General features: G+C 35.4%; 1 protein-coding gene across 4 annotated transcripts in view; it reads left to right on the forward strand.

The window, feature by feature from the left end:
- The window catches only part of spas (spastin), a 322,787-nt gene that overhangs the window by 113,785 nt on the left and 184,343 nt on the right, over positions 1 to 24,659 (forward strand). For all 4 annotated transcript variants that reach the window (XM_090407599.1, XM_090407596.1, XM_090407597.1 and 1 more), the window contains exon 2: positions 1,788 to 1,874. In XM_090407599.1, the coding sequence (XP_090263725.1) occupies positions 1,799 to 1,874 (76 nt within the window). In that variant the 5' untranslated portion in view covers positions 1,788 to 1,798. The remainder of the gene's footprint in view (positions 1 to 1,787; positions 1,875 to 24,659) is intronic.

Consider the following 24,659-nt stretch of genomic DNA (forward strand, 5'->3'; position numbering starts at 1 on the left):
GTGTAGTATGTCAAAAAAAAGTTCAAGTACTCCTAGTGTCTTCAATGATTAAGTCCTTGCAGTTCTCACGAAACATTCTTTTGATTTGAAGCTTAACAGAAGGCAAGTTAAAATCAAAAAGTTGCAACTAACATTTTATAGCAGGATCGACTTAGACATTAAAATACACTACAAAATTAGTTTAGGTAAGTATGCAGTAAATGGCTTTAGCTGAAAAATCGGATTCTGTACACAAAGCTATCACTAAATAAGTGTCTTCCCACGATGAGTCTTTGGACTCCTTGGAGGTGTCACGAATAATAATAATAAATTCCTCAGTGAATGATAGTTTTATCTATAGAATATATATTTTTTTTTTCCTAATAAATATAAGAGATTATTTTCTAAAAAAAAATATGAAATGTTTTATAGCAAATTAGTAATTTTCTCTCTTGGTGGTGGTTGCTTTGTAATCTTAGTTTTTCTGCAGGAATTTAAGTTTTCCAACTATTATTTTGTCTTTTTTATCATTTTCTACAATTAAGCAAATATCTGTGTGTTATCTTTATAGTTTCTCTAATACATATTTCTATTCCATTTGGTTTACCAGATTTTTATGCTGTTTTGTTGGAATACTGCTTGATATTAATCTATATTTTCTTCATCATATGGCAAGATTCTTACCATCATTAGATACAGTTTTGTAGTCTGCAGACAGTAGCAGTATCCCTCTAACATTCATTTCTTCATTCATTTTTGTATATTGGTATGATTAGTGAGTCTTTTCATTATGCAGGTATATTTCTTAGTTTTCTCATATTAAACTTATCAGTTTATGTACTTCTGTAGTTAATTTGCTACCACCATATTTGAGTTTGGCGACTACTTTGTCAGTACCTACTACTTTGTTTCTGAGTTGCTTTGTTTTCTTTTATTTTAGGTGGTAAAGGTTTAAATATTTCTGGATGATAGGCACAAGTTTTCAATTCTAATGTCTTAACAGTTCATCACAGTTTAGGAATTGGTTGAAGTTTTCTCTCTCTCATGCTATTTTATCTCTAGTAAGAGGTGTTGCTGTTGTTAATTATTTTCATATGTACAGCCAAATATTTGGTTTCTAATTTCATATAAAAATTACTTTTGGAATCTTTCAGTTATTTAATGGAAATTGCTTCTGGATTTTTTTTAACATCTTCATATATATATTTTTTCATATCTGATTTGTTTTATCAGCTTCCTTGCTGTTCTTTGTATCTGTAAATGGCATTTTTTTGTATCCCAACCAAGTGTCATGTCTATAATTGGCAAAGTTAGGCTAACCTATCCAGTAAATGTTGAACCAACAGTGAAATATTCTACACTGATATGTACAATTGTTTAAGCCTTGTCCTAGTAGATGCATGAAATGGAAGAAAACAAAATGGAAAGTTTGTCACATTTTTGGTTTAATGACCACTTAATGCTGAAGTATAAATAACTTGATTCAACTTAGAAATATCTAATAGTTTATTATATAATTTAGAATGTGTTTTATGAATAAAAATGTCCTTTATGATTAAATATTCAATAAATATTTTAAAAAAAATACTTTTTGGGTAAAGTGCTAATGAAATGTTGCTATCTTTTCATTATGACCTCTCTTTCTGTTCTCTCTCTCTCTCTCTTTTAGGGGCAACTGGAGTTAGCTGTTATTGCACAGCATATCTGATGATTGTAATTTTGACATAATAAACATTTTAAATGTAAACATCTTTGATGAGATATTGCTTGTTAATTATAAGAATTTTATTTTTCATCATTTATCATAGGGCATAAAGAAATGGCAATTGAATTGTACAGGAAAGGGATAGATGAACTTGAAAAGGGTATTGCTGTTGACTGCACAGCAGGAAAGGGTAATTATTGCAACATTATCAAATTTGATCCATAGAATTAATTGTATTAAGGTCTAATTGATTCATTCATATTATTTTTATATAAATAGTGGGTATGCTTTCAAATGTCATGCCTGTTATAGAATAGAACTGAAATCTGCATGTATGAAAATATGTAATTTAGGTTGAGGTACAATCGTGTCAAAAGTCTCTTCTGTTCGATTTGAAGGATATGCATCCTGCTGTCACATGGATATTTTTGAATCACTTTAGATGAAGTAGTTTCAGAACTTGATGTAAGACTGACACCCTTGCTTATTTGGAGGTTTGAAGTAGCTTAAATTTCATATTTGATCTAATGCAATTTCCTAGATTTGATCGTCATTTAAAAAAAAAAAATTGCAAAATAAAATTCTGGACCTATTTCTTTAGGTAGACTTATGGTAGCATAAGAAATGAGTTAGCTTGCAGGAACCTCTTGGAATGTTCTTGCAATTTTCTTGAGCATAAGTAAACAAATCTTCAATAGCCATATTCTAACAGCAGAAAGATTCCAAGAGTAGATCTGATATGGATTCTGGAAGGAAAAGCCGAAATTAAGTTGGCATAGATTAACAGAAAAGGAAAGAAAGAATGGCTTGTTGGGAGAGCTGGAGAAAAGCAGAATTAGTGGCATAGGACAGAGGTATCTGGAAGAAACAGATCTTGGCATTATGCCAGGAAGCACAAAGAGGATAACAACAAATAATGCTTATTATCAGGGCTCCAGAGATATAACTTAAATCTACTGGTCACAAAAATTTTCTTCACCCATACTATGAATTGTAGAAATGTGTATGCACACACAATTTAAATAAATTTAATGACTAGAAGTTGAAAGATTCCAAAACAGAAAAAATACAATTTATTATTTGAGTTCACGACTAGTTTCGGTTTCTTTATTTTCATTTTCTAAGAAAACAAAACTAGTTCTGTGCACAAATAATAAATAGTATTTTTTTTCTATTTTGGTATCTGTTGGCTTCTAGTCATTAAATTTATTTAATCATGTCATACAGCCAAGTAAATCTACATCATATATATGCAATGTTTTCAATTTCAGCAACAAGAGAACAACAAAGAGAAAATAGAATTTTAAACAGCCAAATTCAAATTATGTGCAATAATTTGTAAGATCAGCATGTTTCTCTTTAATTTTGCCAATAGTCCATTTTTTTCCCCAGCATATTTGCATTCTATTTCAGTACTTGTTAACCAATTCCAGTCTTCTGGAAAAAAGTTTGTTCATTTCACTTTCTAATCTGTCAAAGTACACTGTAACTAAATTTTGGAAGAGAATTAGGTAAACAAATGCCTTTTCTGATTCGTATCTATATATTCAGGTTTATCCTCATTTGAAATATCTGTAAATATATACATAGAAGGAAATTAAAGCTACTGGAGTCTTTAATTTCCTTAACTAATTTTTGTTTAACGACCTCAGTAGTAACTGACATTCTTGTACATTTTGTGTCATTTTGATACATACTACTGAGCCAATAAAGTTTTTAAAGTTAAATGGTTTATTGAATTTAGCTTTATAATAGGCCGTATTAAAAGAAATTACATTTCTTATGTTTAAATATTTTGGAATCTACCTTTCTTTGGAGAGTAGCTAGTGCTATCCAGGTGATTGCTGGTAATGTCTGTTTTTTGCAAAAATGGAATGCCTCGTGAAACCTAAATGTCTCTGCTTTAAAAGGGTCTCCAATCTTGTAATCTCCAGTTTCTATAGCAGTCCCAGGATGTTTTTTATACATTTAGAGGATGTAACTTCACCTTCAAACCACACTGCTAGTTGAATTCCTTGAGCCATTTGTCTTGGAAAGCACATTGTTTTTAGATGACACAACAGAACTATTTAAGTGTTTTTAATACTTCCTGGTCCTGTACCTAGTGCAAAACTGAGGGCAAAATTTCACATAACTAAAAAAATGCAGTTTGTATTTCCTTCAATTTGTACATAATGAAGGGTGAAGTTATTTAAATTATCCATAAAAATAATGATCTTATAAAAAAAAAAAAAAAAAAACTAAAAACGGTCATCACTAACAACAGAGCCAGATTAACTTTTCAAAATATCATGTCAGTAACGTGATCAAGTCTCTGACTTGTCTTTGCAAGATAGGATGATTGTTTTTTAAATAACTCTATTAAAAAAGCCTTTTCTTGTAAAATGTTAAGTATATAATTATCCCAAGCTAATTTGCTTTGTGAATTGTAAATAAGTTTGGGCCAATACTAAATTACAACTGCATACCTACTTAAAGGTTAAAGAGGGTATTAAGAGAATATAAATTTATCTTTTGTATTACTCTTGGCAGTGAAATGAATGAAAATCTGTCTTGTTAAATTAATTTTCCTAAGGATATTTCAGATTTTTATAAGAATGGTGATCACTTGCAAGTTATGTGAAATATGATGTTTAAAAATATTTGGCTATTTATTTCAAAATTAATCTTTGGATACAGTGTGAGTGATAAATAGTGCAGCCTGTTATCATAGGTTGGAATTATTTCAGAAACAGCAGCAAGGCACATCTTTGAGAGTATTTTCATACAAACTAACCTCTTGCTATGTTCAAACATGAAGGTATATTTATTAAATTACATATGATACTATCTCCTAGTTGGAAAAGAATTCATAGGAGGCTGTTGTGATCGAATGACTTGATAGTGAATCAGTTAAACACAATTATTCTGCCTCCAGTTGGTGACCATGATCATGTGATACTCACTTAAGAAGGGAAGTGTTTAAGTTTGTGAATGTTCCATTCAGAAAAGGTTACATGCTGAACTACAAAGCAGGAAATTATGACCACCTGCGGGGTGCAGTGGAATGGGATTGGTTGCTGGACAGAAAGAATATCGAAGTGCATGGGAAGCATTTAAACAATACTTAAATGATGTATTATCAGATTGTGTCACTAGAGTTCGAAGAATAAATGGGGTAGGAGTCAAATGATTGTGTAATCTTATTAACAAAATTAAGATATTTGTAAGCAAAGGATGATGTGGAAGGAATACCGTATGCATAAGGATGATGTCTCTTATGAAGCTTATAAGCAATAGGCTAGAATAGTCAACTATTTTACGGAAAGCAAAATCTGAGTATGAAAAGTAACTGACTCTGTGTGCTAAAGACAACTGACAAGAATTCTATCGATGTGCTGCAAGTAAAAGAAAGAATGAATATGAAAGAATAACTTTTCTTAATACAGATGGCATGAGGGGTAACTCATACAGAAAAGGCTGTTCAACTAATAAGTGCCTATTTTGTTAAAAGCTATCAACCTGATGTATGCAACATTGAGCTCGCTGCTACCTCTTCAATGAATGAAGAAACTCATGAGGATGAGGTATTAGAGCTGTTGCACAAACTGAATAAGAATTCAGCAATAGGGACTGATGGGATATCAGCATGTGTGCTAAAAGAGTGTTCAGGTGAATTGGCTATTCCTTTGATTATGGAAGTTTTTTCACTTGGCTGTGCTACCAATTATATATTTGGTTTAATCCTTTATCCAGGTGTAAGTAAACAAAGTTTCTGCCTAAGTATTTTCAGGACTGGGGCAACTCATGGTAAAGATGAAATAAGTTCTCATCACTTGCCTTAGTATCTCGAATAATGCAAAGCACATTTCCTTGCGGACATGTATAATGCTATGCATTAAGGGAAGGGCCACTACCCAGACCGATTTCGACCTTTATTGAGGTCTCATCAGTGGGAGCCAGACCCAGAGGTGGTGATACTAAGGTGGAAGTAATGGAGAAGTCATACTTACCTATACCAGTTGCACGAAGGTAACACTTGGATAAAGGATCAAACCAAATATATAATTGGTAGCATAACCAAGTGAAAAAACTTCCATCAACTTATCTCTAATCCAGAGAATTTTAATAATAAGGTGCGACACCTTTTGGCAGCTGGTATAGATAAATATGACTTCTCCATTACTTCCACCTTACTATCACCACCTCTGGGTCTGGCTCCCACTGATGAGACCTCAATATAGGTCAAAACCGGTCTTGGGTAGTAGCCCTTCCCTTAATGCATAGCATTATACATGTTCCGAAGGAGATGTGCTTTGCATTATAGGAGATACTAAGGTAAGTGATGAGAACTTATTCCACCTTTACCACGAGTTGCCCCAGTCCTGAAAATACTTCAGGCGCAAACTTTGTTTACTTACACCTGGATAAAGGATTAAACCAAATATATAATTGGCTATTCCTTTGACCAGGCTGTTTAATGAGTCTCATCACAGGGAATGTTCCATAGGAATGAAGGTATGTATGGTAATTCTATTGCACAAGGGTAGGTGCAAAGACTGATGTATCCAACTATTAACCAATTAATATCTCAGGAATGGTAGTGAAGATTTTGCAGAAATTGGTTAGGGCTCACATTCAGAAATGAATCTACTTTGCAATGAGCAACATGGGTTTACTAAGGGAAGGTCATGTTTTAGCAACTTGCTCACATTCTATAACAATGTTACTGTTGAACTAGACAAGGGGAATGGATACACCATGATACTTTTGGATTTTGCTAAGGTTTTTGACAGAATACAGCATGGTAGATTGTTGTATGAATTGGAGAATATGGGTTTGGGTTATAGAATATTAACATGGATAAGAGGGTAACTGAGTGACATATCAAAAGTGGTATACAGGGAATGTGAGTCTGCAATATTTAAGGTAACCAGTGGTGTACCATAACTGTCAGTGCTTGGTCAACTGTTATTCAATCTGTACATTAATGATATTGGGAAGGATTCGACAAGCGACAGACAGCTATTTGCTGATGATGCAAAGATAGGTAGGATAATCAGGAATGCTGCTGATACACAGTACAGGCAGCCCTTGGTTTACGGCTGTTCAATTTACACCGATTCATAATAACGCCAGTTGCCTGCGTGTGCTTTCTTACTGTAGTGTGATTTACTGAGAAACGACGCTAGCAGGCACTCTAGTGTTTACTGAGCTACTATGACGTGTGTGTGTGTGTGTGTGTGTGTGTGTGTGTGTGTGTGTGTGTGTGTGTGTGTGTGTGTGTGTGTGTGTGTGTGTGTATCAAACCTAGTTTTAATGTTGAATCTACCTAATTGTTCTGTTTAATTTTTTTTACTTACATATGTATTTAAATTGATAAAGTATGTAATTACATACCATGTCTGATAATAGAAGTGCAGAGAAATTAGCAGAACTTGGCGTTAAGAAGGCATGGAAATCAATCGCACTTGAAAAGAAGATGGAGGTGATTCTAAGAATGGAAGATGGGCAGACACGTGCTAATGTCTGTAGAAGTATGAACTTACCTCCATTGACTGTTACTACAATTATGAAAAATGCAGATAGAATAAAACGGTCTGTGCAACAATCTACGGCAGCACTAAATGCAAATAATGTACGTTATAGCAGGGGTAAACTTCATAAAAAAATGGAAACATTATTATCAGATGACTTGAATCAGAAAAATATTCCTCTGATGTAGGCTGTTATAACTGAGAAAGCAAAAACAATTTTTGAGGATCTGAAAAGACAGATGGAGGCAAAGAAACATTTTTAGGAAGCAAAGGTTGGCTCATGAGATTTAAGTCTTGAAGTAAGTGCCACAGTGTCAAATTATGTGGTGAGGCAGCAAGTGCAGATGTTGTGGCAGCAGCTGCTTTTCCTAAAGAATTTCAAGACTGTAGAACAAGGAAGTTATCCTCCTGATCTCATTTTTAATGTTGATGAGACTGGACTCTACTGGAAAAAATTGCCATCACTCTTCTTCATTTCCTGTGAAGAAGTTTACCCCTGCTATATCGTACATGTTTTGCATTTAGTGCTGCTGCTCCAGGTTTTAAAGCTGCAAAAGTTAGATTTATGCTTTTGTTGGGTGCAAATGTCTCCGGAACTTTGAAGCTTAAACCATTGTTGGTATACCATTCACAGACAAGGGTCTAAAAGCCATGCTGCCAGTCTATTGGAAATGGAACAAGAAAGCTTGGGTTACACAAGACATTTTTATAGATTGGTACACAAATTATTTTTGTTCTACCGTGCTTCACTTCTGTAAAGAAAATGATTTGCCAGCCAAGGCATTGCTTCTCTTGGATAATGCCCCTGGACATCCTCAAAACCTTGCTGAAGTAAGAACATCATTGGATGTCAAGGTTGTTAACATGCCCCCAAACACAACATCGCTTTTGCAACCGATGGATCAGGGGATTATATCAATCTTCAAAGCCTATTACCTCTGTATAACATTTATGGAAATGGTAAGAGTCTTGGACACTTCAGGAAAAACTATTAAAGACTATTGCGGTCATTCGATATTTTGAAGGGCATTAACAGCATCAAGGCAGCTTGGAACGACGTGTGAGCAAAGTGTTTAAAAGGAGCATGCCGAAAACTTCTTCCAGCATTTATGCACGACTTCGAGGAATTAGAGCAAGAGAAGAATGTTATTGAAGATGTTACCAAACTTGTGTGAGAGGTGGGATTGTATGATATTACAGCTTTAGATGTGACAGAAGTCTTAGAGAGCCATGATAAACTGCTTTCCAATGAAGACTTAAAAGAATTAGCTGAACAATTAAATCAACATCCAAAGGAGGAGAAAGAAAACGAAGAAGGTCCTCTAGAGATATGAAAATGGCCGATTTACAGTGTATCCTTGCAAGCATAGAGATATTGACTGATGAACTCTGCAAAATGGACCACTATTGGGAATGGAGGGCAAACATAAAAAGGAGTGTAATCGCATCTATTTGACCTTACACTAAACTCCTTAAAGAAAGAAAAAGAAAATCTAGGCAGTTAATACTGGATACTTTAAAAAAAAAAAAAAAAAAAAATGCAGGTGATCTGAAACCAGGAACTTCAACATAGAAATATGTAATATCTTTTCGAAGTTTCATATTTTTTATATATAATTTATTGTTTTTGTTATTAATAATTTTATTTGAACAAATATATATGTATGTACTATCAAAGCTTTAAATATAATAATGTTACACATACTTCATGTGCATATTTTTTGACTGCACGGAACATAACTTCATACCTCTCATTAAAATTGGGTTTGTTTCACACCGAATCGATTTACACCCGTTTTTTCAGGAATGGAACTGAGGTGTAAACTGAGGGCTGCCTGTACTTGCAGAATGATTTGAATAGGCTGGAATTATGCACATGGGAAAATGGATGTCAGTAAATGTAAAGTCATTCACTTTGGTGTGATTAGATATTCAGTGTCATATTATATTTGTGGAATTATGCTAGAAGAAACTGAGGCCAGGGATCTTGAAGTTCAGGGGTCATGTAGCAAAGATTGCAGATACAATTCAAAAGATAATTGCAATGCTGAAACGAACATTTGCATGTGAAGATAAGGTTGTCATTTTGCCTCTGTGCACAGGTCTGGTCTCCTGGTTTCTATTGTGATTCTGATATAGTGGAGAAAGTGTAATGAAGAGTGTTAAAAATGATATTAGGATTGTGGAATACTGATTATGAAGCAGATTGAGAACTTGTAGACTGCAGACACTAGCAAAGCAGAAAGAGGGATGATATGATTGAGAATTTCAAACTTCTGAAAGGATCGTACAGGATTTCAATTGGAATGTTTCAGTTTATGGAGGATGGGGGAAAGGATGAGGGCATCCTTGGAAACTGAGAATGAATGCCGCTAAGAAGGGTGGCAAAGGCTAGATTTGTCTCTCATAGGGTGGTGCATGATTGGAATGGATTGCCATTGGATGTGAGTGCAAGCAGTGTGAATGAATTCAAGAATAAGTATGACAGCTGGTGTGTGTGTGTGGTATGTGGCCTCCCTCGATGAGTGTCCGACTCCCTGGCTCTCTTAATAATAAGTTGCACATGGAAAGGCTTATGTGTTCACAGTACACATTATTTATTTTCATGTTAATGATGAGAATACAGAATGATAAAATATTTATTGACTTATTTGCTAGTATTATATCCAGCATCTTCAGAGTGCAAATACTGTTTGTCACAGAGTGCGAAACAATTTGGTATAACAGTGGGACTCATTTTAAAAAATTGCAATGGGCAACACAAGGAATTAGTCTTAATTAGGCGTCATCTATGTTTGAAAAGGAGAGAAAACATTATTAATTAGATCTTAAAATGACTGTCTCCCAGATTTTGTGTAAATTTATACAGCCATACTTAAGATTTGGAGTGTGTTTTAAAGCTTCTGTTGATTCCAAAAACAATCTGACTTATGACTTCTGTGTAGTACTTTTTTTTTCCCCTTTATCCTGTGTGAAGTGGTATCCAAAGCATGTTCTGTTAGATCCAATTTGCCATAACGATAGTGCCAGATGTATTTTTTACGTTCACCAAGGTGGTGAACGTAAAAAACAAAATTCGAAACAATTCTTCCTGTCTGTCCAGAGTGAACCTGGTCACAAGAACAAGGCACTTCATAAACGTCTGGATGTGATAAAGAAGAGTTTCTCTTTAGTGAATGGATGAGTTGCCAATTTGACATAAGGTTTAAATACGATGCATAGCTGATATTTCTTGAGCACTCTAGATATCTTTTTAAATGTGTCCTGAATGTATGGGATGGTAACAGTTTCACTACACTCTTGTGTGGTATGCAATGAGGGGATTTCTGGGAAGCATTCAGTATTTTTTCTATCCTATGAAGATTATAGCCATTGGCTAAGAAGGTGTGACTTAAGTGAGAAAGTTCAGCAGTAAGAGCATTGTTAATCGAACAAACAGCTGTAGCTCTGTGAGTTAGTGTTTTTAGGATGGTATACTTTGAAGGAGTGCTTTGTCTTCTTTTGAGGTTATTAAATTCTGTAAATCCATTGCAGTCATATTAAGCAAAACTTAGCAAGCCAAAAATAAATGGCAGTACTATTAATTTTGGATAACGCATCTTGTTAGTCATTCGTTGTTTTTTTTTTTTTTTTTTTTGCTAGCCTGGTTGGTCAAGTGATTAACGTATCTGCTTTCCCAACAGGCAGGGTTCTCACAGTGTGGTTCTTGCCCACATACTATTGTAAACCTAATAGTATATTTGTACCATGGGTGGGCTAAGAATTTTTCCTAGTTTTTCATGTTTTTATTTTTTTAAATTTTTATAATTTTTTTTATTTTTAACTTGTCTAAAAAACCCTTCTCTAGAAATCAAACAAAACTTTTTTTTTTTTAAGCTACTTCAGACCTCTAATTTGGAGAATCTTGTGTCGCTGTTCTTGGCATCTAAGGCAGTCAATTGATTCTGGCATAAAGGCCTCCTTACCTTCAGTCCTTTGCAATTAGATCACCAGTTTTCTTTCTGGTCATTCTGAATGTTATGGTGGGTGTTTCCCCTTTTTTGAATTTCTCTATCTCTGGTACCCCAGCAGTTTTTACTCGCTGTTCCTCCTGTAATTAATGATCCTCTCTTGCTGACCACACATCCTGTCCATAATTTTGCTGATGATGATGGTGGTGTATTATAGTGTTTCTCAACCTGTGGTCTGTGACGATGGAACAGATGGTCCGCAGGCAGACTGCGGACATAAATTCATTAAATAAATATATATTTTTTAATTATCTAAACAAATTAAAATTGAATAAGTAAAAATTATTGAAATCAAATGGAGACTTAAAAAAAACAACAAATATCGTCAGAATGTTCAAAGGCAGAAGCAATAAAACTATATTGTTGTTCACTTCACCCTTTTTATTATTCGTCATTCTGTCGCTAAATTTGTAGCAGCAGAATGACAATAATAAAAGAGGGGTGAAATGAATAATAATATAGTTTTATTGCTCTGGAATGACTTTTAATGGGATTATATTGATCAAGTGCATATAATAAATAACTATGTTTCACCAACTAAGGCTGTTGACATCTTCAGGGTACATAACTGATGTAAGGCACTAAAAAGTAAAAAAACTGTTATAAACTATAATCAACCGATTCCAATTATATTAAACAAAGAACAGAGCGCATACAATACATGCATAGAGTGTGTGCATGATCTCACTTGTTGTTATTTAGGAATGTACTATAGTTGGCACTGTAATTCAGTTCTGGTCTTCCAGATCACAGATAAAATTAGTCCTTGGTTCCTGTTAAGGTTTTGTATGCAGCGGGCAACTGTTATGGCCTCTTTAAAAATTCGGGAGTGGAAGTCCTCCTCTATGTAAAGAATTGTGCTTCTATCCCACTCTATGGTATGGTTCATTCTTGAGAAATGAAAAGCTAACCCCGATTTTTCTTCTGTTATTATTGACGTCAGCTATGTGTTCTTTTTGCCAAAAGAACACATAGATGACGAGAGAGGAGGAGGGCTTCCGCTCCCGAATTTTAATCACTTTTAATTGTTTACTTCCAGTTTAATTAATTATGTTTCCATACAAAACATGCTTTTAGGTTTATTATGTTATAAATGGCACAGTTTTTCCGAAATGTTAATTCCTTTCTTTTAGGCTTGCACGGTGATCCGAATGCATTTTTGGAAATTATGGAGACAACTACCGTGTTTGAATAAAAACTTTAGTTTAATATTACTAAAATTTTACAATTCGACGTTTCGACCTTTATGTCAAGGTCATCTTCTGGAGCGTACAAATATACACAAGAAACAAGCTATACTACAATCATACTGGTTCGTTAAAGACACTGACTAACCGCTACCACAATTGTTGACCTGACCTCTGGTGAGGAAAAAAAAAAAATTATACATCAACGCTAGAGTCCTATTATTTGTGTTGTCTACTATATACATATATTAACATCATTCCAGCCAGTTGGAGTGGAAAGGTTTCTAATACTAGCGGATTGGCTAGAGTCCTGACTAATGTTGAATCTTTCATATTAGGTTGGCTGAATGTGTGCCATCCAGATCCTTGGAATTTTCATACCATCTTTATTGTTGATATTTGGGTAGTTTATCAGGATTTCGCAGGATTCTTTAAATTTTCTTTCGTACCATGTTTTTGTGCGGTGTAAGGAGCAGGTGCTTTTCCAGTTGATTTGGTGTAAGGTGTTAAGTGCATGGTCTGAGAGGCCTGCTTCACCATAATGGTTATATTTAATGTGTCTAATATGTTCTTTCTTGCATATCGGGATTGTCTGTCCTGTTTCACCAATGTACGGTAAGTTACAGGTGCAGCGGATGCAATAGACTCCAGGATGTGCTAATGGGAGGAGAGGATCCTTAGAGGAGCTGAATATGGTTTTAAGTTTAGTGGGTGGTTTAAAGGTGGCATTGAGGTTATAATGTTGTAGGATTCTGTTGATTTTTTCTGATAACCCTTTAATGCATGGGATGGCTATGCAGAAAGCAAACGGAGAAACTACTGCTCTACCTTATCTCCAGAACAACCATCATGGCGAGCAAACCCTTACAATTGGCCCCAAGTTCCCGGCGTCCCTTAAATGGGACAGGGGTGGGAAGAATCTCCGGGCTCAAAATGGTGTCCACTTTTAAAATTGCAACTTGGAATGTCAGAACTCTGTATGAAGCTTGCAAATTAAGAAATGCCACAAGAGAAATGAAGAGGCTGGGCATCCAGATTTTGGGAATTTGCGAGACAAGATGGCCAGGATCTGGAAAGTGTCAACAAGATAATACGACATTGTATTACTCTGGGAATGATGAGAACAAACATCGACATGGTGTAGCTGTAATAGTAGATGAAGAAATCAATAAATCAGTAATAAATTGGATTCCATTTTCTGAAAGGATAATGCTGTTACAACTTAAGGGAAACCCCGTTAACATAAATATCATCCAAGCTTATGCACCCACAGCTGACAAAAGTGAAGAAGATGTTGAAGAGTTTTATGAACACCTAAAAGAGATTAAAAACCTAACAAAGAAACATGATATAAACATAGTGATGGGTGACTTCAATGCAAAAGTGGGAAGAGGGGGTGATGGAGAAATTGTTGGCGAACATGGCTTAGGCACCAGAAATGACGGAGATCGCCTAGTCCAATTCTGTCAGGAAGAAGATCTAACAATAGCAAGTACCTGATTAAACTTCCACCAAGAAGACTGTACACTTGGAAATCGTCTCAAGATAACCAACATAATATTGTCAGAAATCAAATTGATTATATACTGATAAATAAAAGATTCCACAGTAGTATAAAGAGTGCAAAGACTTATCCTGGAGCAGATATCTCATCAGACCACAATCCCATAGTTGCAGAAGTACGTCTTAGATTAAAATCAGCTAAAAAAATCACAAAAGAAGAAAAAGAAAATTGATGTAGAAAAACTGAAAGACCCGAACATAAATAAAAGTGCCAAGACACAGCTTAATCTGCGATTACAACAGATTAACATAGAAGAAAATAAAAGTGTGGAATCTCTTTGGAATAGCTTAAAGAATGCCATTGTAACAACAAGTATTGAAGAAGTAGGTTATGTGAATAATATAAAACAACAGGAATGGATGACAGATGAGATTCTTTCTGTTATTGATACAAGAAGAATATATAAAAACAAAGACCTAGCCAGGTATACAGAAACACATAACATCATCAAGAAAAAAATAAAAGAAGCCAAGGAAAATTGGATGAAAAATTTATGTACTGAAATTGAACTGCTTCAGAAACAACATGATAATTTCAATCTGTATAAGAAAATCAACGAAATTTCCGGAAAACTGAGGAAAAAGCAAATAGTGTCTCTAAGAGACGAAAATGGAAAAATAGTTCTAGAAGAAGAGAATAAAGCACAGATTTGGATAAAATATGTAACAGAACTTTTCAATGATACTAGACAGAAGCCTATAAATATAAAAGATAACATTCAAGGACCAGCAATCATGAAATGCGAAATAGAGAATGCTATACAAACAAGTAAAACAGGAAAAGTCAGTGGACCAGATGGTGTGCAAACAGAATTTTTAAAATTAATCGAACCAGATAACATCAAACTTCTTGAAAAACTATTTAATAAAATATATGAAAGTGATGAATTTCCATCAGATTGGCTCAAATCTACATTTATCACTATCCCAAAAAAACCCAAAGCGAATTCCTGTGGTGACTTCAGACTTATTAGTCTAACGAGCCAAACATTAAAAATATTTTTGAAAGTAATTCAGAATCGCATTTATAGAAAAAGTGAAGAAACTCTAAGTGAAACACAATTCGGCTTTCGGAATAGTTTTGGTACTAGAGAGGCCCTTTTCTGTACCCAAATATTGATACAAAAATGCATAGAAAAACAGAAATCTGTCTTTATGTGTTTCATAGATTTTGAAAAAGCATTCGACAAAGTCAGACACACCAACTTAATAGAAATCCTTCAACAAATAAGGCTAGACGAACAAGACATAAGATTAATAACAAATCTGTATTGGAATCAGTCAGCTACCGTTCAATTAGACAACATTACCACCAGTGATATTAACATCAAAAGAGGAGTGAGACAAGGATGTGCGCTCTCACCACTCCTGTTCGACATATACGCAGAGGTAATCTTTAAAAAAGCATTGGAAGAATGTCCAGAGGGAATCACAATAAATGGAAAGATTGTTAACAACCTACGATATGCAGATGACACCGTGCTAATTGCAGATAACATTATGGATCTCCAAAAACTCATTGACAGAGTATACATAGAAAGCCAAAGAATGGGAATAAATATAAACATCAACAAGACAAAATACATGATCATCAGCAAACATCCAGCCTCATCAATGAAACTGACACTCAATGGGAAAAATATTGATCAAGTGTCAAGATATAAATATCTTGGTTGCTGGCTTAATGAACGGTGGGATCCAGAAATAGATATAAAGACAAGGATTGAAGTTTCACGGCAGTCCTTCATGAAAATGAGAGCACTATTCTGCAATAAAGACCTAAACATGGAAGTCAGATGCCGAATGCTGAAATGCTACGTGTGGTCTATTCTGCTCTATGGAGTTGAAACATGGACATTGAAGGCGACAACCATCAAGAAAATCGAGGCCTTTGAGATGTGGCTATACAGAAGAATGTTAAAGATATCATGGACAGAAAAAATTACCAATGAAGATGTCTTAAAATCCATTGGCAAAGCTAAACATCTTGTACAAATAATCAAGAAACGAAAAACAGCATATCTTGGACACATCATGAGAAACAGCAAATACCAACTTCTACAAACTATTTTGGTAGGAAGAATTGATGGCAAAGGAACTAGAGGAAGAAAAAGAATATCATGGTTTGACAACATCAAGACATGGACAGGAAAGATCAGTGCACAACTGCTCAGATTAGCACAAGAGCGCAGTTTGTTCGCCAAGATGGTCACTGACCTTCGATAGAAGATAGCACAATAAGAAGATTCAGAACAATTTATATTTACAGCTGATCATGCATGTCAATATGTGTGGGCAAAATACTAATGAAATAATTTCAGTAGAAGAATTTTTTTTAGGAAATATGAAAGAGTTGATGTGGCGTTGACTTGATTGTTTAATGAGTATTGCAATAAGAAGAGGCCTGAAAGCAGCAAAGTAGTATCATTGCACAAGAATGATACTAGGTTGTTATTAAGCAAACATCAGTCATGGTAAAATTATTGGATCTGCAGTTAAGGTATTTGGTTGGAACTAGAATACAAAATGGGGTTGCTAGGCATAGGATTCTCTGAAGGTTAACATGAGTTTGTAAAGGGGGTCTAAAAATCCACATGCATATTTTGCAAAAGTGACAAATATAGCATGAGAGAGAGAGAGATGCATATATGCTGATCTTGTTCATTTAAACTTTGAAGTTATTTGACATACTGCTATATGGTAAATTAGGGGACATTCGAGTGAAATGGGATGGATAGGAGATTATAGTGTGATAGTTGGTAACACTTTTTATGAAGAGGGAAGCATGTTTTAAGAGTTCCCAGAATACCCATCAGTCTGGTAGTTGGTATATACACAAATGCAAGGCGCTTCAGGAATAAAAGCAAGGAAGCCTTAGCATTGGTAGACTGTAGCGAAACTAAACATTTAAAGAGAGAACAGGGAAAAACAAAAGATATTGTTAAAGGAATAGAATGTGATGGGTTCGGTTTATTCAAGGAGGGTGGAGACAAGATAAGAAGTACTGCTAATGACTGCAAAGGAACTAAATCCAACCAGAATAGAAATCTCGAATGGTGATAGTATAAGTAATAATGGTTTGAGACTGCCTGGTGTGAAATAGAAGTTAACTGGACAAAATACAAAATTGAGTGCTGCTATTGACTTGATCATCTGAAGAAGAATGAACTGCATAGACTGATAAATCTTATTGATGTAAGGACTGTATTTGCAGGTGATTTCAACTATGGGGATATAGTATGAAGATGAAGGAAAATGAATTTATGGCATTACTCTAGAATAACTGCCTTAAAGCAGCAGTATGATACAAGATAATGTGTGGCCTAAGATTGTTGGCATTAGCGAAACCTGGCTATCAGAATCAGATATGGTAAGTGGGATCAAGTGTAACGAATATACTATTTTTAGGAATACAGAAGAGATAGGAGGAGTGCTACTAATGATATCAGATGAGTTAAGTCCAGTTAGGGTAGAAATACAAGAAAACAATGATGGTAACAATATCCCATGTAGCGATGAGTTTGAGTCTATTTGGTGTGAAGTGGAGGTTAACAGAATGAAATATATGTTGGGGTGTTGCTACAGACCTGGCAGCTCAGTTGTAGGGGACGAAGAAATGCATCTCCAATTTAGCCTTATGGGTACCAAGCGAATGATCATTATTGGGTGACTTTAATTTTCCAAACATTGATTGGGTAGAAGAGAAATGTCATGATCAGAAAGAACAGGAATTTATTGAATTGTTGCGAGATAACTTTCTTAAGCAGCATGTGAAAGAAGGACCTCTAAGTCAAAGAGTGTTGGATTTGCTCATAGCTTTAGAAGGGATCTTTGTCAAGAATATGGCTATTTTACCACCAATTGGTGACAGCGATCATGCTGTTCTTTCTTGGGAAGTATCTACTTGTATTGAAGCTCCGATTAAATCAGGCTACATGCTGAATTACAAAGCTGGAAATTATGATCAATTTAGAAGACTATATTTGGTCCCATGGTAACAGTTACTGAATGGAAAAAATGTCAGCAATGCATGGGAATCTTTTGAAAAAGTGCTTAAATGAGGCGGTATCTCAATGTATCCCTAGTGTTCGAAGAATAAATAGGTTGGGAGTGAAATGGATGTGCAGCCTTATTAAGCTAGAGATCCACAAGAAGATGTGGAAAGAATATCGTGAGAATAAGAGTGAGAGGAATTATGAAATATATAAAGCTCGGGCCAGAAAGGTAACTAGTATTGTGAGAAAAGCTAAAACGGAGTATGAAAAGAAATTGGCCATACAAGCTAAAGGCAATCCAAAAGAATTTTATCCTTATGCTACAAGCAAAAGAAAGAATGAATGTGGAAGAATAACTTTATTGAATGCGGATGGTACATGAGTGTCGGAAGCTAAAGAGATTGTTCAGTTAATGAGTGTTCACTTTGCTAAGCTATATCACCAGGTGTATGTAGCATGGTGCTACTGCTACGTTTGAAGAGTTAGCATGAAAATGAGGTTGAAGAGCTGTTGCATAACCTGGATAAGAATTTGTCAATAGGGATAGATGGAATATCTGCCCTTTTGTTAAAGGAATGTTCAGCTGAATTGACTAGGCCTTTCACACATTTGTATAACCTGAGTCTCAGCTCAGGAATGATACCACAGGAATGGAAGGAATGTATGATAGTTCCATTGCACAAGGGTGGTGCAAAAACTGATGTGTCTAACTACCGACCTATTAGTATCTGGTGTGGTAGTGAAGATTTTAGAGAAGTTGGTAAGAACTCGCATACAGAAATGGGTCAATAAGCATTCTATACACTGCAGGGAACAGCATGGGTTTTCTAAAGGAAGGTCATGTTTTAGCAATTTGCTCGCATTTTATAACAATGTTACGGTAGAGTTGGGTAAAGGGAATGGATACAATATGATGATGTTGGAATTTTCTAAGACATTTGATAGGATATCACAGTGTGTAAACTGAAGATTATGGTTGGAACATAATCTATTGACTTGGATCAGGGGATGGTTGAGAGACAGACATATCAAAAAGTGGTATATAGTGGGTGTGAATCTGCCAGATTTAAGGTAACCAGTGGTGTACCTCAGGGTTCAGTCCTTGGACTATTATTGTTCAATCTATTCATTAAGGACACCAAGCAGGGTCTATCGTCAGATTTGCAATTATTTGCTGATGATGCGAAGAGAGGCAGGGCAATCAGGGATGCTACTGATATTCAGCAATTACAAAATGATTTGAATAGACTGGAAATCTGGGTAAATGAAAATAGCTGTCAGTTTAACGTTAGTAAGTGTAAAGTTATGCACTTTGGCGTGATTAGATTCCAGCGGCATGTTATATTAGCAGGGTTATGCAACAAGAAACAGGCAAAGGATCTTGGTGTATTGGTGGATAAGAATTTAAAGTTCAAAGGTCACATAGCAAAAGTTGCAAATACAACTCGGAGGATAATTGCTATGTTGAAGCAAACCTTGACATGTAAGGATAAGGAAATAATTTTGCCTCTTTATACGACTTTGATAAGACCATACTTGGATTACTGTGCTCGGATTTGGACTCCCGGGTTCCAAGGGGATAAAGAAGCAGTGGAAAGGGTGCAAAGAAGAGTTACAAAGATTATATATGGATTATGGGATTTAGATTATGAGGACAGATTGAGAGTATGTGGATTACAGACTATGGTTAACAGGAGAAAGAGGGGTGATATGATAGAGGTCTATAAACTTTTGAATGGGTGTTATAGCATTTCAAATGATGAAATTTTTCATTATATGGAATTCAGGGAGAGAACACGGGGGTGGGGGGGGGGCATCCATGGAAGTTAAGGTTGGTCTCAGTCAAGAAAGGGTTAAGAGCTAGGTTTATGGACTCCAATTTTGTATGTCTTGGTACTGAAATAGAAGAATTGGAAAAAGAAAAATACAGTCTGATTTCACAGCGCAAGCAGACTGCTATAAAAGAACTACAGAAGGCAGACTCAATGATTTTCAGTACTTGGAATAGTCTTCCGGACTCATATCATGAGTTGAAAAAATTTGCATTTGGTGTTTTTAGTATCTTCGGGTCTACATATTTATGTGAGCAATCGTTTTCTAACATGAATTTCATTAAATGTAAATTGAGGAGCCAAATTACTGATGCCAACTTGGCATCGTGCCTTAAATTAAAAACGACTAGTTATAAACCGGACATACAGAAACTTTCTAAGGAAATGCAAGCTCATTGCTCACACTGATTAAAACCAATGAGAGCAATTTTTTTGTGTGATTTTTTTCTTCATTTAATAAAGATATAATTAATATTATAACTTGTTATATATTACTATACATTTTATTATAATATTACTTTAAATTTTCCTTATTTGTAAAAATATATTTATGGCTCTCGAATAATTTTTAAATTGTTGTGAGGGACAGGTTTGGCTCTTCCGTCTCAAAAGTTTGCCGACCTCTGAGTTAGAATATTAATTTCACTGTAACAGCTTCAGTTGAACTGGATGGGATATTAACACTGTTGGTGATATTCAAAAGAGTTAGCAGTTCCCTTGACCTGGTTGTTTAATTTGATTTTCTCACATATGCTGAAACTCTTGCTCTCCTTCCTATGACTGGAAGTAAAGCAAGATAATACCATTATACGAGTGAGCTAAGACTGATGCAGTGATTTATAGTCCCATTAGTATCTGTAATGTTGTCATGAAGGTGTTGGAAAGGCTGGTTAGAAATCAGATCCAAAGGTGGAAAGACAAAACTAGGATCTTTTATACACAGCTTGGTTTTGTTCAAGGTGGGTCTTGCTTTAGCAGTCTGCTCATGTTTCATAATAGTGATGAGTTGAATAAGGAGAATGGATATACTGAATTTTAAGGATTCCACATTGGAGACTGATGTAAAATCTCAGAGGGATTGATTTGCAAAATAAACTTGAATGGATTGGAAAGTGGCTGACCAACAGGTATCAGGAAATGGAGTCTCTGATGAGGAGGGTAACTAGTGGTGTACCACAGGGATTCTTTACTTAGATTGTTGTTGATTAATTTGTATATTGATGATATAGGAGAGGAATCTTGAGCACATGATAAAGATTGTAGCTGATATAGTCCTGCAGGTTGATTTTGAACAGATATATATGGGGGGAATATCATCTTGATAGCAAGAGAAGTGGCTTTCTCATGGTCCCCTAGGGTCTATTCTCTCCTTCCTTTTCTTTGAGGTTGGTTGATTTGTAGTTTATTTGGCACAAAGTCATACTGTGTCATACTAAGGTTACAGCTATTCATAGGCAGTTAAAGAAAATTGTAAACAATATGCCTGTACAAAAATTAGGTTCCACAAAGCAGCATCTACATAGAAACAGAATTGCTGCAGAGGGCACAGCAACACACAAGGTTAAAGGTTATAGTAGTACAAAATTTCTCAACAAGTTAAATAAAATGCATGTACAAGCCTAGAAATGCAGTATCTACATTTAGTTAAAATCATAACATGTTTTTACAGCCATACATAAATAGGCAAAAAGGAATTATTATACAACATGCATGCATAAAAATAAAATTTGGCAGTGTGATATCTACATATAAACAAAAGTACAAGAAGGTTACAAGGTATCCTATAGCAATACATAATTAGTCAAAAAAAAAAATACTAAATAATATGTTTGCACAATAGTTAAGCTGGGCAATGCAGTATCTACATATAAATAAAATTACTGCAACATTTAAGGCAGTACATAATTAGACAACAATATAAGTTAATAAACAAATGTTATTACAGTAATACATAGTTAAAGAGGAATTATTATACATTATGTATGCATAAAAATTAAGTTTAGCAGTGTGGTATTTATATATTAACAAAATTACAAAGTAACACAAGGCTACAGAAATACATGATTGGTCAGAAACCTACACATATACATCACAAAACATTACATATTTTGTAATGTATACATACAAAAGCTAAGTGAAGCGATACAGTATTTACATATAAACAAAATTACAGTCAAATGTGCTTGTATAAATTAATTCTTTGTAAAAAATTAAAAACATCGTGCAATCTGCCCGGGTCTGTCAGCATCTGAGCCTGAGTGTATGTGGTCTGGCCAGGCAGGCAAAATTTTCATTCCTCTCTCATGCAAAGTGCTGGCACTCTTTCAGTATATGATAAATAGTGAGATGTGTATTGCATTTTTCACACATGGGAGGATCATTAGCTCTCGAATTAGAATGTGTAAGATGACTGTGACCTATGCGGAGCCTAGTGAGAACAACTTCCTCTCTTCTCTTTATTCATTGACTACAATGCCAGTGCTTGATTTCAGGTTTAATGTCATATAATTTGTTTGTTAATGCTTCCTGCCATGACTGCCAATGAGCACTAAACTTTGGTGTATACACTGTCTGTAGTCTGTATATGATACTGTCAAACAGTACATGGAGAAAGTTTGAGCTGATTTATCAGCTGCATCTGCAGCCTCATTTCCTTTAATTCCAGTGTGGCTGGGAATCCAGCATAACTGAACATCAAAATTAAGGATTTTCATTTTGTGAAACAGGTGTAGGATCTCATAAAGTACTGGATGTGGATTATGCGTAGGAGAGGAGATAGCCTATAAACAGCTCAATGAGTCTGTATAAATTATACACTTTTGGTAGCAGTTTTCTTTTATATGAACAAGTGCAAGCTGAATGGCATGTAACTCTGCTGTATAATTACTGCAGTCAGGTGGGATCTGGTTGGAGATAATAATGTCAGGAAGCACAGACAACAGAGGTATTAGTTCTTGAACCATCACTATAGATAGGCAAGAAATCAGAGTGTGCTACTCTGTGTGCATTAAACAATTGGAGGTAGACAGATGATGGAGTATGAGATTTCTGTAGCTGACAAAGTGAGAGATTGCAGGATGGTGTGCAAACCTGCCATGGAGAGATGCCTTTAGTGAGGCAATGTTGTCAACATTTATACCAAGAGCTTGCATAGGCTCTTTAATACACATACCAAAAGGATATGGCAGTTTGAACACCATCCTACAATCCAACACAGAGCAACGCAGGTTACTCTGTGTTGCAGAACCATAGACTTGAGACCCATAATCCAGCTTTGAACGTATAAGTACACAATAAAGATGGAACACAATGAAGCTCGATCAGCACCCCCACTCAGTCGAGGATAGAGTGTGAAGAAGGTTCAACACTCTCTTGCACTTTTCTCTTAGTTGACGAATGTGTGCTAGAAATGTAAGTTTACTGTCAAAGATCAGTCCCAAGAATTTGGTTTCTGTAGCTACTGGAATAATAGTGTCCAGTCTTAATTCCGGATCTGGGTGAAGTGTGTTTTCGACAGTAGTGTACACAGACACTTTTTTCTGTTGAAAACCTAAACCATTACGAAGAGCCCATAGAGAAACATGATCAGTTGCTTGCTGACGTTGTCTTTCAGTTACCCTCATGTTACTGGAGTGGTAGTAAATTGTGAAGTCATCAACATATAGAGCATTGTCTACAGTGGGAAGAAGCTGTTCGGTGATTGAGTTAATTTTAACAGTGAAAAGTGTCCTACTTTAAGACAGAGCCTTGGGGAACACCCTATTCTTGTTAATATGATTGAGATAACGTATTTCCCACTCTGACTTGGAAAATTTGCCTGGCAAGAAAGTTTTAATAAATACAGGAAGGTTTCCTTTAAGATCCAGGTTATAGAAGTCTTTTAATATGCCATATATCCAGGCTGTGTCATAAGCATTTTCCATGTCAAAAAAAAGCTGATACAAGGTGTTCCTGCTTCAGAAATGCATCTTTTATACAAGTTTTTAAATGAACCAAATGGTCTAAAGTTGAACGATGTCTACAGAACCTACATTGTGTATTGGAGAGAAGATTGTTGCTTTCTAAATACCAGAGAACTCTGGCATTAACCATTTCCTCTAGTATCTTACAAAGACAGCTGGTTAGTGCAATGAGTCCATAATTATTTACTTGTGTTGGATCTTTTCCTGGTTTTAGCATAGCAATGACAATTGACTTATGCTGAGAATTTGGAAACTCTTCCTCTAGTATAGTAAGAGAAGGAGATCCATAGAAGATGATGGTAGATGTTTTAACATTTCATAATGGATGTCATCAGGCCCTACTGCACTACGGTGAGATGGTAGGAGAGCACTCTTTTTAGTTCCTCCTTAACAAATGGCTGATTGTACGGCTCAAGAACGTTGGTAGAAAAATTTAGCCTTTGTTTCTCTTGCTGTTCTTTCAGAATTAAAAATTCAGGAGGATATGAAGCTGTTGCTGAGATTCTGGCAAAATTTTCTCCCAGAGTGTCTGCAATGGCTTTGGGATCAGCAATAACACTTTCATTATGTGTTATTGCTGATCTATATATTGCACATATAGACAATGCGTTCTATATCTGCCTTTCATTTTCTGGATTTTATCACATACAATTTTTGGACTGGTCATTTGATTAATTGACCATGATTGTTTTAGACTCTGACGCCTCACATAGAGTGCTTTGGCTCGACCACACTTGAAAGCTATAAGGTTTGATGTGGTGGGATATCTACAAAATATCCCATGCTCTGTGTTGATCTTTTTTTGGCTGTGACATTCTGGGTTCCACCAAGGCTTTGGATAGAGTGGAAACTGAGATGATGTTTTTGGGATGGAGGCTGTTGCTGTCTGGACAATGCACTCTGTTATATA

This window comes from Typopeltis vanoorti, chromosome 17, assembly GCF_054136105.1.
Source record: "Typopeltis vanoorti isolate ZY-2024b chromosome 17, IOZ_Tvanoo_1.0, whole genome shotgun sequence".
In the NCBI taxonomy this organism is placed as follows: Eukaryota; Metazoa; Arthropoda; class Arachnida; order Uropygi; family Thelyphonidae; genus Typopeltis; species Typopeltis vanoorti.